General features: G+C 37.7%; 1 protein-coding gene across 1 annotated transcript in view; it reads right to left on the bottom strand.

Annotated features, from left to right (window-relative positions):
- NRG3 (neuregulin 3) overlaps positions 1–17,929 on the bottom strand; it is a gene marked incomplete at its 5' end in the record, with an annotated part of 396,892 nt that extends 378,963 nt beyond the window's left edge. Inside the window, one exon of the mRNA XM_085323677.1 lies at positions 17,815–17,929. Within this exon, the coding sequence (XP_085179803.1) occupies positions 17,815–17,929 (115 nt within the window). The remainder of the gene's footprint in view (positions 1–17,814) is intronic.
- Positions 17,930–17,937: the final 8 nt, after the last annotated feature.

The raw sequence follows: 17,937 nt of genomic DNA, 5'->3' as shown, positions 1-17,937 counted from the left end.
TATATTACAAGAGAAAGGAAGTGCAGAAGTGACAAAACACAGGAAACCATATTCATTCACACTCAACTAAGGACTCCTTGGAACTCTCTCCAAATGAAGCCACTGTCTTCCAAAGGAAGGAAGCAGCATAAATTAGATCCTTTAGCAAAGAGTCAGGCTGTTCTGACTGCTGCAGCCACAGCAACGTACTAGCTGGTAGAAGACATAAAGGGTATTGACTTGCTTGTCTTATGGAAAGGCAGATCTCATGAATCTTATCTTAAGCTCTAGAGAATGATTAGGAAGATTCCATGCTTATGCAATATATCAGTGTCAGGAATGTAATTTGAAGAATCACAAGGTAAAACTTGGGAGATAAACTGAGATTACTTTAAGAAAATACTTAATTTCAGTAGGTCATACCGAAACATTTTATCCTCATATGTAACAGAAGATAGGTTCTTGGTGTATAAAGTTAATACAAAAAAATATTAATTTAAATGCAATGAGCACGCGAAAATTTTGGCACACAGGAACCTGAGCATTGTTACAGCCAAAAATATTCTTCAAAATTTTCCTCATGTACTGATGTAAGATTCAGAGGATGGTGCAAAACTTGGTAGTTTTCCATCTGATGGATGCAAGCAAATATATATATATATAAAAAAAAAAAACTACCCTCTCTGCTGTAGCCACTTAAGGAATATACTAAATCAATGAAAAATGTGAATATATTCTCATTTTTATTCTAACATATTTTGTAATTTCTAGTAGCAAATCCTCAGCACCTGAAACAGCTGCTTCTTAGAACAGCAAGAAAAGGAGATCAACAGATTAGTTTTGACTCAGTTCTCACTGAAACACAAAAGCTGATTCAAAGCATGAAGGAATATGATGTAGCTGAGTTATGATAGAAAAGGGGAAAGACAAGGCAGTCAACAACCATTACAAATAATAGGTGAAGCTTGTCAAAAGCCTAAGGAGATTGAAAAGAAGAAAAAGGAAGGCAAACAAAATGGAAGGGAAAAAAAAATCTGAAAACGTAAAATAAAACATTTTCAAACAATATTTTAACCTAATTTACAAAGGTACAGAATTCTCTGCTCTCCCAGAGAGAGAGAGAGAGAGAGAGAGAGAGAGAGAGAGAGAGAACGTAACAGGGAAAAACAGCAAGCTAAATGACAGCATCTCTTCAAAAACAAAATCTAGCCCAAGCAAACCCAAGCAAATTAATCAGGAAATCAGAAGAATTTTAAAAGCTATTAGCTAAAGACAATAAATAAATAAGGCATTTAAGTGTATCAGTCACAGGAAGCCTATGAAAGAATCAGATATTCTACTAAAAGATCAGGCATAAATTATGAATACTACAGATAAAGTAAATGACTTCTCTTCATTGATCTTTACCACAGAACATGATGGCAAAATATCTCCTACAGGCTTAATATTTCCAGTAGGAACCACTTATAGAGAAGATACAGCTCTTACATAAAAGAGGCATCAGGAAAAGGTTCTAGAGAAAGACTTTCTAAAGTTTATTGTAAATTCCAAGGCATTTGTCAAAAAAAAATCCAATAAAAATTAAAATCAGAACCATATGATCATCATCACAAGAACAAGTTAAGTATGATTTCCCACAAAGAAAGGTGGGCCAAGATACTCAAACAAAAAATATTTTTAGATCAGAAAATGATATTTCACTGAAAGTGAAACTCTTCACTGGACCACAGCTTTTGTCAGAAAGGTTCTCATTCTACATTCAAATCATAGTTGCAGCAACTCTGACAGATTAACAGATCTGCTTGGGTGCTCACCTGGATTATGAAAATGCCAAGATGAAAATCCTTTCTCTATCCTTTTTCACCTCCCATTTTGCACATCCTAATCCTCAAGCCATTTGCTATTTCAAATATTTCTCTCTCCAAAGACTTTCAAAAGATTCTGTAGACTAGGGAAGTTCCATAAAAATTTTTCAAAATTGAGCAAGCTTTGAATGCAGGTGAGTAACTCTGCCCAGCCGTAACCAAAAAGCAGAATACCTTATGCAATAACCTTCACCAGTACCCTCAACGCTATTACAGTGAGAAGTAGAGAAAAGGAAACTGAGGTGAGACAGACGGTACAGAGCAGGAAACAAGCAAGACAGACCGCCAGCGTTAGTGTTTCATAATAATTACATGAATTTAGAATTTAGAATTCTCATCTTATTAGGTGGAAGTTTAAAAGGCACAGTTGTCTTGCAAGATACATTTTTTTGAAAACAGCATTTTAATGAAATAATAGTAAAAGGAAAACAGTAACATTGGGAGTAACACTGTAACATGAATGGGATTCTGTTATCTTTTGGGACATAAGTCTGTTCACTATGGCCAGTGGTAGCTCTTCCACATGCCACAGAGGCTGATGCATAGCGCTCTCAGGGGCTGAGGATGAAAATGAAATGTTCATTCAAGTCAGAAGGCTATGATAAAATGGACAGTAAAACAGGTTCAGCTGGCTAGGAAGTTTTTCCATTGGGGGAACTGAAAAGATCCTCCCAAACAGCCCATGGCACACGAAATTCTCTCAGGCTTGTACGTATTACCTCTCTTTAGCAGTGTCACCCACCCCAGCCTCACTACAGGATGCTGCTGGAGAGCACAGCAGGAATTGATGCCAGACCGTGCCACCCCATTGTGGCCACACTGCAGTCATCCCACGGCAATTTCCTGCTTAGTTCCTCAATAATTCACCAGCAGGTGGGAGTTGTATCATAATAAATGAGGCCCATGACAAGGCATGCTACATCTTCGTAATGTATACAAGTCCATTGGCTTTTCTAATCCCATGAGCTTCTAAATACATCTTTCCAGTTCTCTCTGCAAACAAGACGTCTGCTCCTACCTCTATTGTCCTGCTCTCCTCTTTGGGTATTTCTGGAAATACTTAATTGAAAAGCATCAGTGGGAGAATCAGAGCAGAACACTGGAAACAGCATTCACAGCATATTGCTCTGCATCAGTAAAATGTACGTGGCATAGTGTATATTAAAAAAAAAAAAAAAAAGGGAAGAGGAGGAAAGACTTCTTCTGTTAGATGGTATTGTGTATATACACTCCAAATATGTCATATGGGAATAAATGCTACATGTCCCTATCTAGAAGGTTCTATAGAACCCACCAATGGAATTTCTATGTAGTTACCACAATCCAAGACTGAAAAACAGATACAGCAGAATCTATTAAATTCCACGCCTATTGTAAGATTAGGCCCCAAACTAAAGGTCATTAAAACAATTTGCAATACCAAATCTTCCTATGATCACATCCTGACTTTATGTTAAAACTCCAAACACGCCATGTGATTTTTCTTCATTTTAGGTCTGTTTACAAAATCATCTAAAAATAAAATTACCATTTCTATTACACSTTTCACAGTGATTAGGCATAGTTGTTATAAGGCAAACTGCTTGCTTTATAACTTGCCTGCTTCTGTCAGAAATTGGTGATTTGGTAGAGCCTCATATGGCTTACAGAGAAAGTGCTTAGGATTCCAGAGAATTATTTTTTTCTCTAAACTGGTTAATGGAGTCTGAGATCTCTATCTTTTTTAGTGTAAACCCTTATTAAGCAATGACTTTGAAATCCCTGGTAGTTCAGCTCACGTAGAACTGTTTCAGTACAAAGCTGCAAAACTGCATGATCTCCTGGAAAAAAACAAACAAACAAAAAAAAAACCCCACACTTTTCTAGAGCAGAGACCGCTGAAGAGAAATTTAACCAAACAAATCTCTTGCATGACGTTCACAGAAAGAAACGAGAGGAGCCTGGGATAGACAAGTGTCTATTTATAGTAGCAATATTTTTCACGTTAAATAAACTACTGTGTCAAAACAGTCACTGAGGAGGTCCTTGAATCTCCACTGAGGATCAGTACAGTAGCAGTTTAGACTCTAAATGCTGTCTCAACTTACAAAATATTTCCTTACTTCAACAGCTTATCTCACAATGTTTTTATGAAACTTTCCAGATGCTCTTTTCTTCAAGTTTACAGAGCAGCTTTCTTTACAGATGACAACTACCATTAACAAAGTTATGATTCCCTCAAAATCTTCAAACCAAGGCAACTACTTCTAATTGAGAGCCTCACAAAAAATTGTTCAGGTTATTCTAATGCTTATCTGGCTGTCAACTGAGCACCTCAAGACAAGATCACAGTTGAAAACCTGGAAAAGAAGGAGACATACCACTTGGAAAGATTTGACTTTTGTATTATTTTTAAAGTAAAATACCTTAGATCTGAAACTGCAAACTGTTTTTTTTTTTTAAGCATTTTGATGTTGAGGTAATGAGATTAGGAWGTAAACATTACAAATCAAGAGTGACAAAATCATTTAAAGTCATACAGAACATCATAATCTCGTCAAAAAACTTCTAGGGAGACAGGAGGCCACTGTTCAGTAAAACGGGTATGCTCGACTGCGCCAGACTGATGGAGTTTGAATGTGCCCTGGATCAGGCCAGTGCAAAGCTTCTACTCACTTCACTAGTCACTACTATTCCACCACTATTAGAATCAACACAGTTTTAGTACTACTTCAGTAGGGCCAGGATCAGACCCTAGACAGACCACTTCCTGTACCCAGGGAACGATGTTAAACAGGATCTGCAGGGGAAAAGGCATCTTACCATTAGTGACGTGCACCACACACTCCAGTCTTAAATGGTACACACTGCCGTGCTTACATGACAACAAAATAAGTTGTTAATAGTACAGAGCCATATATTCTTTACTCCTCCCTGTTCTCAGTTCATTTCATTATTATATTTCCAATCAGAACACTCCCAGCTCTCCATTTCAAACAACAGATTGCCACTTAATGACACTTAAATATCCTAAATGCATTAAAAAAAATTACCAAAACATATTTTCAAGCATTGATATAAACCATTTCCTATGGGATTTGAAATTCATCACGAGTGAGCCTTCACTGGCATAACATCTGTGCTGAGGTCCTACCTCTAGGTGTCATCATAACAAGTAAYGACACTAAACCTTTCTCCAAGCTACTAAGCCAATCTGAATATACAGAATTTAAAGATGTTAAAAAGTTCAATTCTAGTTTCTCATCCACTTGTGAAATGTTTCTCTGATATGGACAATGCTTTTAATCCCTAAGGCTAATAGCAAGATACATAAGGAAATAGGGACAATGCCTAATAATAGATAAGCTTTACACTTACCTATTTCCACTTTAAAGTCAATCGTAGCTGTTGAAGTTATGAAAAATATTGTTTTTTTTATTTTAAARGATATCTAAAAATGCATGTTAGAATCCTGCTATTGGAATGAGGTAGAAAAGGGGGGAAGTGAAATCGGAATATCACTGAATAACAAAGGGACAACAACAAAAAAGCCATTGCCAATTTTCTTCAAGTGTTTTAGTTGGTCTATGAGAATTCCTCTCCCTTCAAACCTTGCATCATTACCCATCCCATCTCCCCTGTGATGAAGAATACATTTATTATTGTTAGAACAAATCTTTTTTCCTAAGAGAACAGGATTGCTACATTTAATAACAGTCATCTACAAGCAAATGCAGCACAACAGATTAGGGTAAGCAAGTCACTCCTTTGTAACTGTTTGTTTGCTAGGGCCCACTTATTCTTGCTTATCTCATCGGCTTTGGATTAAGCTAAGGATCCCACCCACTCGAGGAACATTTTGACACTGTGTATGGAAGACTACACCATACCGAACGTGCTTCTTCCTTTCGATGTGAGATATGGCAACAATAACACTCAGTTCTAAAATATGACAAGACAGCAAGCTAAAAACGTAATAGTTGTTAAGTCTATAGTCAATTGCCTCTGGGAAATTTAAGATTAAATAGATTTAAAGAGGATTGTCATACAGGCAATTACTGGCATAATGAGTCCCCCAAATTCAAACCTGATTCAACTCACTGCAGGACAAAAGTGAAAGACTTATTAACTAGAGAAAGGAGCTTGTTAGGGCATCTTGTTCGCAGACACACCTCTGCTATTCAAAATTTATCTTGACTATTTGAAGATATATTTTAAGATCACCTAAAAAATAAAGCTTACATCACTACTTTTTTAATACTAAGGTCTAATAGATCTCACTATTACAAAGTTATTGAAAATGAGGCACAATCAATGTTATCAGGTACTTCTGGAGATTTAAAAATAGATGTATAAACTAGATTTCCTTGTTACTTTTGAACATTCTTTTTAACACAGCTGTCACCTCTCATCTGTACATCCTAAAGTACTTCATCATACATTTATTTCAGAAATAAGAAAATTTGAGCTTGAGGAAAAGTGATTGTTCCAGACCTCTCAGCTTTCAGTAATGACACTGATGTTTSAACAGCTTTGGGGGATGAACTGCAGAGTAATAAGCAAGCTGAGACTGTGAAAATGAAGTATTCAGTAGTAGTTGTCTATTATAACAGCACTATACTCTCAAAGTCACCTCTTTGCTGATGGAAGTGGGAAATTTGTCATCAAAGTCAAGACAGTTTTATTTAGTTGTAACACCAAAGGACAGAGCTGCAAACACTGCAGTCCAACACCAAAGTTTATTCAAGCTTAAGCACTGCCTTCATACAAACCATCTCCATCTATCCACTACGAYGTACGCTTTTTCAATAAGTAGCGGGGAAGAGTGCTACTTCTGCAACGCAGGAAACCTTTACACAAAACAGCTGACAAAAGAAAGGAAGAATGTTGAGTCCGTGATACTGCGCAGGTACTGTTTYTACATCAACCTGGTTTCAGTAACTACTCCTGAGATTGTCTATCATATACAACTAATTTAATATCCTCCTAATTAATTTATTTATCCCTTCTGATTATCCCAACCTCAGTTAATGCAGATCTGATCTGAACTTACAGGTTTTTGATTACCCCTTAGCAAGGGCAAAGATAGACCAAAACTTGTTAGAAGAGCTTAATTATACTCAGGACTCTTATATTCTTTGAACAAGWTTTAATTCTTGATTCTCATATAAAGCATTCATCTAACATCTATTTGTAGTCTATCTGACCTCTTAAAGAACTGCAGAAAGAATGASAGCTCACCCTAAATACTTGAGACCTGTTCCTCATACTCTAATTCATATTCTTCGTAGTCTTCAGAGCCACAACCACTGATGTACAAAGCTGCAGAACACATTTTTACTGAATCAGATCATATTTAAAGCAGTCTCTTCAATGCAACTTCTCTCTCCTTAAAAATCTGTCTTCCAGTTATCTTTACCGCCTTTACTCATTGTTTCCTGAGCTACTGAATTTTGCACCTTATTTACTATGTATCATTACATAAAATAAACTATCTTCATTTTTAAAATGGTACTTATTAAGGAAAAAAGGCCAAGATTCTTTGCTGTCATACAGACTGCAATAATAAACAGGATTACAAACCAGAAAAAAAAAAATACTAAGAGTACCAGAATGTTGAAAAATTTTGAAATTCTCTAATTCAAATGCAATGTATTTAATTAATTTTATATAATTTTATAGTATCTTCTTTATGGGATTGTCATTAAAAAAGCTCTCTAATAAATCCACACTGTTTTAAACTGACAAAATCCTCACAGTATGCAACTCCATGAGAATGATTATTATTTTTACGACCTAGTATGCTTCATYCTCACTGTAGGACTCTTCTCATAATGATCACTACATGGTAAGGCACTTATACCTTGGGCCTGTCCTGGACACTTCATTTTCTATACACACACTGCTCCTCAGCCAGGGATGTTGCTAAAATCAAGGATAAATGTATTTTAATTGTCATCAAAATTGAAAATATGCCTGTTCATGATTCCAAATTATGCACTGTAAACAAACCAGGAACGAGGAGCCAGTACTCAGTAGCTCCTCAGACTGCGTTTGCTCACATTTACAGATGCACCTTATAACAGCGAAGCTGTGGCTGGCTACAAACACTCTACATCTGTCAAGCTGACAGCTTATCAAGTGAATGTAAACACAAGGTTTATTAGCCTTTATGGTGTACCCAATTACCAAAATCCAGCAGACACAAGTAATTTCTTCAATCTTTTATAAAATAACAATTACAATATCAGCCAGATTCTTCTTTCTTCTCCTTCTCTAAATCATAAGGCTCTTAAATTTCAGCTTTATATATCCAAATTAAATACCATCCRAGAACTGAAACTTTTAAGGATTCCCTATTGCAGCAGATATTTCCAAAACCACTTTAAAATATCAAGTCACCACTGTTGCTTTTCATTTGGGAACTAAGTAAAACCTCTGTAATGAATGTGCTCCAGATGTTATTAAAAGGTATTACGAACATTCCTCTCTCTGTGTGCTTTTGAAGGAAAACAAAACAGTTAATGCTGAAGGTTGTGTCTTCCCAAATCAGGCTGAACTGTGCTGAAGAATTTCTCCTGCTGAACCCCGGGAGCAGTGGAGCTCACGCCCCTACCTTGGGCAAGCCAGGCAGCAGGCACCAAGTGGCAAATGTCCATCTTCGCTAACGCAGAGACCTCACTGCTCAGCCTGCAAGTCTTAATGGCTCTGAAAGTATCCTGTGAATGAACRCGTTTTCTTTGGGGTTTTTATCGTCATCATAATTGACAAGGTCATCTTCTTCACAACTCGGAAGGTAATTCGTTGAGGCAAAGTTGAGCAAAACCACGGTGGCAAGAGATCCTACATGCACTACAAAAACCTATTACTTAAGTACGTAATCCCAGTTTAATATGAGACTGCATCGTTTCTATGCTGCTTTGTGTATATATATTTAAAAATGTTATAAACTCAGAAACAGCATTTAAATTGAGTAACTTGACCTGTTAAAAGACATTACGATTTACAAGTTGTTTTAGTTTGCATTTTAATATCATTTTTGATTGATGGAAATTAATTACAGTTAGCTTTATTTCATGGAGATTCAGTCTTATAAAGAGCTAGATGGGTGAAACGTATGAAACTTTCTATTAACGTAAGGCTATAAAATGAAAAGATTAAAATACAAAAGCAAGAGAAACCAGATTGCTTAGTTTAAAAAACGCTGGTGTATGTATGCATGTATGGTATTTTGGCTTTTTAACTGGAAAAGAAAAAGAGTGAGAGAGGGATTAGGCTTTAACACTATAACCCTTATGTAGCTAGGTCAGACTGCAGGCTAAAACCTAATGTGGTTTAGCTACTGATGAAATARTTATAAAAGTACCTTTAGCCTCCTAAGTCAGGAGCACTGACATTCATCAGAGTAATTCCCTCAGTTAAGTTTCTGAGCCCACTGTCCACTGAACCCTGACAGTGTGAAGTCTTCATCTCTGATACTGCTAAATCGTAGAAAAATTACTAGCATGGAAGCTTTAGTTGAGACACTGAAAACAAAAATCTTTTTTCTCTTTTGCAGATTCATCAATAGATTTAAAAATAAAATTAATTTCCTCTCCATATATCACTACTGTTTTTAGAGTAACAAAACACATCACTTCAGAAGATGATTAACAGTTCATTTTTAGTAAGTATTACATAATCAATTCCCAAATCAAAACTTAGGGAATAAGTTACTGCTATCTTAATTATATTCCTCTGACCATTTTACTGTACTTTCATGGGGGGAGAAATATTAAAAAAGATGAAGGGAAACTTTGTTTCTTAACACTTTGAGTATTATTCAGCCACTGAGAAGGTTGGATAGATTTTGCAGTTGTCAGTCACTTTGAGCATGCTATTGGAAATGCTATAGCACATTAGTATGGGAGAACCAAGTAAAATATTTGCATTGCACAAAGCAGAATCAATTTGCAGGTTAGTAACATTTTTGGACACAAGTTGTTTGTTTAAGATCCTGATTATATTTAGAGGCAGCAATTGCAGGCTAGATTGCATGTTTTCTACATCACTTGCCAACCAAGTAGGAAATAACCTTTGTCATTCCAATAAAAACAGGGCACCAAAGACATTCCAAGAGAATAACTCTATCTTATCTCAAATGCTTGCTTTACAAATGCTGACATCAATGAGAATGATCAGATCTGTAAGAGAAGCACTTTGCTATTAATACTAATTTAACGGTATGTCGTTACACAGTGCTATAGCCCCTCTATCTGGTAACAAGCAACAATCAGGGTTCAGTTGATACTGAACTAGAATATTCAGCTTTGAAGTGATGATGTTGTGAAATGAAAAATGTGAAGGTAACTTAATAATATTATTCTGAAATATAATTAAATTTTAAAATACAACTTCTCTGACATTTTAGAAAATATTTTATATTTATATGCTTTACAAAAAGTCAGTATTTGCATATCTCTAGCTGAAGAAGTAATACACAGAAAAAAAAAAGATGTATGGAAACAGAAATATATTTCAGAATAACACAAAAAATATGAAATTCAGATCTAAGAAAATCATTTAAAAGTGTTAGGCAAAAATCCATGACCAYTGTGTCTTCTGACAGCCTACAGCTAAGCAACTACTATCCTCAGAATACAAAGATTTTACTACAGAACATATTTTCAGCAAAAAACAAACAGAATAGTGGTAAATCTTCACGGTAATAGTAAACAAAGAAAAGAATACACTAATGGAAACTCTGTTAGAACAAGCACATTTAAATAATGCTGACACCTTTTAAAAAGCAACACTTTAAAGCTGATGTACATTTACTTATGCAAGCACATTTTATAAGCACTCGAACTGCAATTCAGGCATAGTAACAGATTTAATCACATAAATTGACCCTGACTCTGCAGATGTATAATTCTACAAAAGAGAAAATGCATCACWCACACATCTTAAATTGGGCCTATATGTTTCCAAAATTGTGCCATGTAATAATCTCATTATAAAAACCAAAGACTGAAAACTACCTAACTCACAGAACATCCCAGGATATTCTCTCTCATCTCTTTGCTAACAAAGTTACAAAATGCCTCAGTGAAATGTCTTCAAATAAATTAAAACATTAATTCATTTTTCTACAAAAAATAGCTAYCATATTGCCAATATACAAGGATTACTAATGTGCATCTTCCACATGAATCTTAGAATGTAAAATACAAGCTGAGGAGGACTACAGATCACTTGGAATCACTAAGAGATTATTTTAAATTTTGAAAGGAAAAGCCATAAAACAAAAAGAGGAACAATCAAAAAGGAAATGGTAGTAGGGCGAGAAGAACAGACTTTTCAAGATGCTGATTTTATTTTGCACGGGCCAGAATAGGAATTTCTTGATGTATTTCAGTCCAAATTTTTAYTTTATCTTTTTACTCAGGTATGTTTTCTTTTAGAGCTATTGTAACAAGGTTTGAACAGTGACCCACTTCCATTCTGCTTGCGTTTTCCCTAAAGGTTTAATTCTTGTAAAAAAATAAAAAATTTAAATTACTCTCTGAAAAACATGATTTATCATTTTTCCTCAACAAATCAGAAATCTTTTTTTTTTTTTTTTAATCTAAATTGAAACCAGGTAAAACATCTTTGAAGCTGAATGTCTTGTTTGAAGTCAGCAGACATCAGCACTACACCATTAAAAAAGAAAAGAGAGTAATAAATGGTAAAAAAGACCTAAAAGTCACGGACCCCATACATTTACATGCTGCATGAGAAATACAGARGAGGCTATGCAGAATGCTGCCCTTTGCTAACAGAAAGGGTTCTTAAAAGTTGGAAGAGTGGAAGACAAGATGGTGCCTAAAGCATATTAATAAAGTTTAAGAAACAAACTAACATTTAATCATTTAGCAATAAGCATTTAGCAAATTGTATTTTTCCCTGGGAAAGGTTACCCAATAAATTTCAGTTTCAACAGAAAAAAAATTATAAATCTAGTTTCTATTTTAGTTTTCTTCCTCTTGAGCATATTCTACYCAAGGGAACCCACAAACCTGTTTTATAAAGAAACTGTTCAGAATACGCTTGCTCACCTATTTGCATTTACATATTCTCTCCCCTCTCCTTCCMTCCTCCCTCCCCTAGAGCTCCATCTGAATGCTCATTCTCTTTTCCTTTTCTGCTCAAAAGGATCCTCACTTGGCAAGCCTGTCTGATCACCCCTCACTGGAAGCTACTTTTCTCTACTGAAGGTGTACTTTACTCAGCAGAGTGCCTTGAGATGAGGTATGAAGGGGAAGGTAAACATATGAAACTGAGGATGAAGAGATGGCAGCCTGGGAAATAGAATTCTGAGTAATGAGAAAACACAGCCACAGCTCTGATCTGAAGAGGAGCTTTCTTAGTAAATTGTGCTTCTAACCGTCACCATGTTGTTCCAAGAACTAAATCCATCAACCTAAGAAGTAGTCTCCGTAACACAAAGTATCTTGCTGCATTTCCTAACCGCACTTTGTCTACTCCTGTAGTGCAAAAAAAYGTGTTCACGTTTAACAACAAAAATGAATCCCTTCCACATGAACAGAACATAAAGGAAACTTTCCAAGTGAAGAGATGCATAATATTTTGGCTTTCATTTCCAGTTAGCTACCAGGAAGCCTCCTAAGATAAGCAACTAAATTTATATTGATGTGCGGTGGCTATTTCTGAACTGCACTGCAAGGACAAGTACAACCAAAGCAGTCTCCTGGCTTAGCAGAGATTAGTCTTGAAGTTACTATTGAGGTCCTGATTCTCCTTGAAACCGGGCAATGTCCATAAGCACATCTTCTTTTTTCTGTTTTTTTAGTTAAGATTGAGTACCAAAAATTCGTCTAAAGTGCAACACTAGAAGAACTGGGGGTGGAGGAGGGAGGAGGGAAATTGCTGGTCTCAGTGGCATACAAAGGTTTCTGGTTTAAATTTATTTATTTTTGTGATCAAGTAGTCTCACATAATTTTACTATGCACAGTTTCCTGTGCTATTTCCAAACAAGTCATTGGAAAGTTAGCAAAATTACTAACAGAATGCTTTATATATTTCCTGAAAGCCACATGTGCCATAGAATTTAAAGATAAATCAGAGCCAAATCCATACCAATCCTTGTATTTACTGGGCATTGCAGGAGGATGCAAAGCAATGACTCAGATGATGAATGTACTGCAACATTAGACACAATACTGTAGATAGAGACAGGTCTTCTGCTTTAATTTTTAATTTCCATTTTCTGTGGGTTTAGACAAACCACTGRCATTACTTTAGCATAATACTTTGTGATGAATCAATACTTTAATTTAATAACAGTATTCTGTTGTCAACATATAATATATCACATAATGTCCCTGTATAGATGCTAAAAAAATAATTATGCCAAATAAAATGCAAGCCTTTGCTTTTACCAGTGATCCTATGTTAGCTCAATGTAACAAGTATCCTTACAGCCCCTAAAAGAATTTTCTTCATATCTGAAAGGCAGCATGGAACAGTTTCAGCCATACTCCTTCCTCTTACCGTACCCRTGCTGCAAAAGCTCTCCTAGGTCATGGTATCCAAACAACCCTCAATAAATACTTCTCAGTAAAGAAAACATATCCCAGCAGACAGATAGGTACACATCTGTGAGTGTGACTTTTATTAAAACAGTCCACTTCCTTATGAACTTAAATAGTGATAATTCTACTAGCTCTTAAGGATAAAAATAAGTGGGATTATAAACAGAAARTGAAATCAAGTCTAGGATCATCCAATTTGACGGAAACAGATATAACCATAAAATATGAAAAATAAAATATTAAAATTGTTTCCATTTTCGTGATGTGACTACAACTCTGTATACGACAATAGCCTTCCCGTTGACAAATGTTTAGGATGGGAAACAAATCTGATCGTGTCTGGGGTATGCTGACTCAGAGTCTGTGAATAGAAAGCAAGTGGGAATGAGGAAGAGAAGCAAATGCTTCTAGAACACCCAGTTGTTCATTTCAATTTACTTTCAATTCAACAACTTTTGATGCAATACAAATTGATAAATAACTGATACATTAATCTTAGTCAACACTAAAGGCATAAGCTTTACAGCACTCTCCTTGATTTCAATGACAGCTCATGATAATAACGTGAAGTGTTCACAGCTACGTGTCATTTGTTGGCAGAGTATTTCAGAGCTCTAGAAACAGATGATCTGGTTTTACTACAGCTTGGCACCTCCCACAACACCTTCCAGTTGGTAAACCCCGCAGTTCCATCTAAGTGTCATCCTTAATGTGAAAAAGGATATTTGAGTCAGTGCAGAATACAACAAACAGCTTTCACCAAAATGTCAGTGTTGGTAACAGTTCATTTGCCAGATGCTTATTACTTGAATCCACACTGTGCATAACAAACAGATAAAAGACATGCCTAGGATAAACAACTGGACCAGAAAAATCTCACAATCCTTTAGTAGGAAATCAAAATATACTCAGACTGCAGTCTGGACTCATAAAAACAGCTCTTAATTGGATTTCATAAAATATATTGATTAAGAGTTCTGTAACATCTCTTTCCTTGGTTGCTATACATTAGCTGAGCCTTGCCTGCCCGACCACAGTTCTCTGCATTAGCTTGTGGTCATACGAACACAAGTAAAACCACAGTGCTATTTCATATAAGAGTTCCTATGTGAATTCAGCTAAGTACAATATCTCAATTTAAAGATGACAACATTACTGAAGAACCCAGAGCACCATGAAAAATGCATATTGGAAAAATCAGGGCATAACACCTCAGAAATGAAACCAATGGCTTGCTAAAAGTAAAACCTCACCGGTGTGTTCCAGTTAGTTCGCAGATTCTTCAAATCTACAAACTAGASTATCCTTCTAAATCAGTGTTTTGTTTTGTTTTTGTTTTGTATTTTGTAATGTTGAATGCTGGATAAAGAGGCTCATGCTGAAATGACATAGCCTGAGTGTGTTCATGGGAAACACATACAGACACATGAAAGAGAGAGAAGTGATGAGTAAGTGGCTTTTGCTTAGTCAGAACCTGAAGGATCTTCATCAAGAACTTTCAAAAAAAAGCTAACAGATAGCTTGACTTTGAGTGAAACACAACCAAGAATTATTGTCATTATGCACACCCACAAAAAAGTGAGAGATTTCACAACATCTCCTCAGAGGAACACACACACACAGAGAAAAGGCTTTACCAACATGTACTTCAGGTGGGCAATCATGCAGCTTTCTTAAGAAATAACTCTTTACTTGCCTTCTACTTTCCAAAGTCACATATTAAGGCCAACATTTTAACATGAAAAAAAATGATTAAACAAACTGCAACATGAAGCAACAGAAATAAAGACAGCTTCTTCTTTCCTTAGAAGCTGTGAAATGCTAAACAAGCTATGACCCCTGCCTGCATAGCTGCCCTGCCAAGCCAGAGKATCACACAAAGGTGTGCACTGTTTTGAAAGCTGGGGCACCAGCTTTGTCATGTCATATTTGTATTCACATGATACAACGGGCTCCATGACTCTCATTTCAATAGCAGCTGGAGCAATGGGCACAGAAGGAACACGCACCTCACTTGGTAAAATGAGAGCAAATTTGTTCCAAAAAAAAATTCTCTCCTCCTAAGAGCTGTTAGTTACCAAAATCAAAGCAAAGCRGTCGATGCAGATATTTGGTTACAGGGTCACACCATGTCAGCAGTTCAGGAAAAAAAGATTATGTTTCTTCTCCCTCTCCCCTCTAGTTGATACTGCAGCCTCAGAGAATTTTACATGCATCCTCAGAGACGATTACATGTATCAGGGAAGTACAGCTGTAGGCTTTCAAAAAAAAAAAAATCCACATGCCCTATAAATTCAAATCCTTTTTTTTTTTTTTTATGTAATCTATTTAATCTTCCATTAATGATAATCTCTGCTATCAATGTGCCCAAACAAGGTCAATTTCTGCTGGATTTGCACTTCTTGCATTTCATCCTATAAATGAATGAGCTGTATTTAATATGGGGAACCACCCTGCTATAAACCGTATCAGCATTCTCTCTAAAACAAACATTACTTATAAAACAGTGCAACTGCTGGTAACATTTCAATATTTTTTTTTTTCTTTCTTCTATGTCTTGCATGGAGGAGAGTCCTGCCAGCTGACCATTATTTATTAATCAAGGTATTATTCCCATTTCTATCTTGCAAGGAGACAGCACAGAGAGGCGGAAATTGCAGTGGATTTCTCATTACATCGCCACAAAGATAGAACTGGGACAAAGGAAGAGATTGCAAGGTAGCATTTAGACACTAACAGATCCCATCCAGCAAGCCCAGGCAGCAATTCAGACACATACAAGTCTCTGCAGTTTGAAACACCAAGTACCATTTCTGGTTCATATAAGGCTTAAGAACAGAGCCACAGTTTGGAGGAAAAACACACACACACACACTCAAAAAAAAACAAACAACAAAAAAACCCACTCCCTTTGCCTGGTTTGTAAAAGTAGCAGCATACACAGCTTCATAAGCCAGAGCAAAAAAAGCAAACAGCAGAGGTAGGGTTCAGCTCCACAAGAAATTTTCCTTCTGGTAACATCCACCTTCCTTAGCTTGTAGCTACAGAGGAAGCAGGCTTGCTCACACCTGTGAAGGATGGTTCTTTCTCAGCTACTATGGCAGACACTGGGGAAGCAAGCCCCTGCCTTGTTTGCTGTTCTGGTTTAGCGGTAGTTTTATTCATAACCCTTCCCAGTCACCCACTACCTGCACACCCACCCTCTCCCCCCCACACATCCAATTTACTGTTCTTCGTCTTATTTTGTCAATTCACAAGATCAGCTTGTTGTGYGTATACTCTCCGTCCCAGAGCTCAACAGCAAACAGATTTAATGAACAAAGTTTAAATCACTAGCTAACAAAATCCTCTAGTAGAATAACCATGGATCAGTATGCAAAAGGGGAGCTATCAGCTGTAAAAGCATTTCAGGTGGTAGCACTCAACTGAACTGATGCTCCTAGCAGAAGCACTAAGAGTTAATGGAGGACACACCAGCTCCTTACTTCCTATACTGCAACTGAGAAAACACACAAGACTGTAATACAGGATAATTAACTGTTTTACTAAATAGCACTGCACTGAAGTTATTTTGGCACAGATTGTGTTTGTCCTAGACAACCTTTACGGAAAGCAAAAAGTTGATGCACCCAATCCAAACTGATCTTCAAATGTAACCAGAATCCTCACAGCCGTGGCTGGGAGGATGGGGAGAATCAGCCAGCAATCGCCTGTCCAGGGAAGTGACCCCTCCACTGCTTAGAACACAGCCTGTCACAGCAACAGCACACTGAGGCTGTGGAAAGCACACTACGAACGGAAGCCTCACTCCGGTCTGGCTGTGCCTGCACATCCCCAGCGTGCCTGGCTGCTCCCTCTGACAGGGCAGGGCTGGCGGCAGCTCTCACAGCAGCCAAGCGCTGGGATGGAGGGGACATCCTTCGGGAGGCCACTCTGCTTAAAAGGTTTTCTATTCCCGCAGAGGTAACTCTGTGGGAAGCCAGAGAAAACTCTCGGCACCAGTGAGACACAGCACAGCCTGCTCGAGGCGCTTCGAAGCGCTGCTAGCCGTCAGCTTACTCACAGCAGCCCAGAATCAGAGCCTGCATCCTGCCGAGAGGCAGGACAGCGCTGTGGGCAYCACCTATCCCTCTTGCTCGGGAATCCCCCAGCGTCTCCTAGATGCCTTCCCGGGGCGACCTGGAAGGGGGAGAGGGTGTGTAGCTTTCCACCAACGCACCGAAACCCGGCCACCTCACACGGCTGCTTCCGGCTGCAGACCCATCGGGCAAAGGGGGCACTTGCCCTGGGGCCCGGCAGGCAGGGGAGCGGCGTGAACTTGGGAGCAGCGGTGGGCCCGACCCTGCCGGCACCAGCAGACACCGGCTTCTGCGCGGCGGCGAACGCGCGGGCGAAGCAAGTGCACCCTACTTACGGGTTTTGAGGGTCGTGCTGGCCTCGGGCGCGGCGGCGGTGGTGGACTCCTGGAAGGGCGACAGCGTCCAGGACGGCGCCGAGTCGTGGACGTAGATCTTGTAGGCGGAGGTAGCGTGTGCCG

The sequence above is a fragment of the Rhea americana genome, unplaced genomic scaffold, assembly GCF_003343005.1.
Source record: "Rhea americana isolate MKP2758 unplaced genomic scaffold, rheAme1 scaffold_86, whole genome shotgun sequence".
Lineage (NCBI taxonomy): Eukaryota > Metazoa > Chordata > Aves > Rheiformes > Rheidae > Rhea > Rhea americana.
This window is presented reverse-complemented; position numbering and strand designations above follow the sequence as displayed.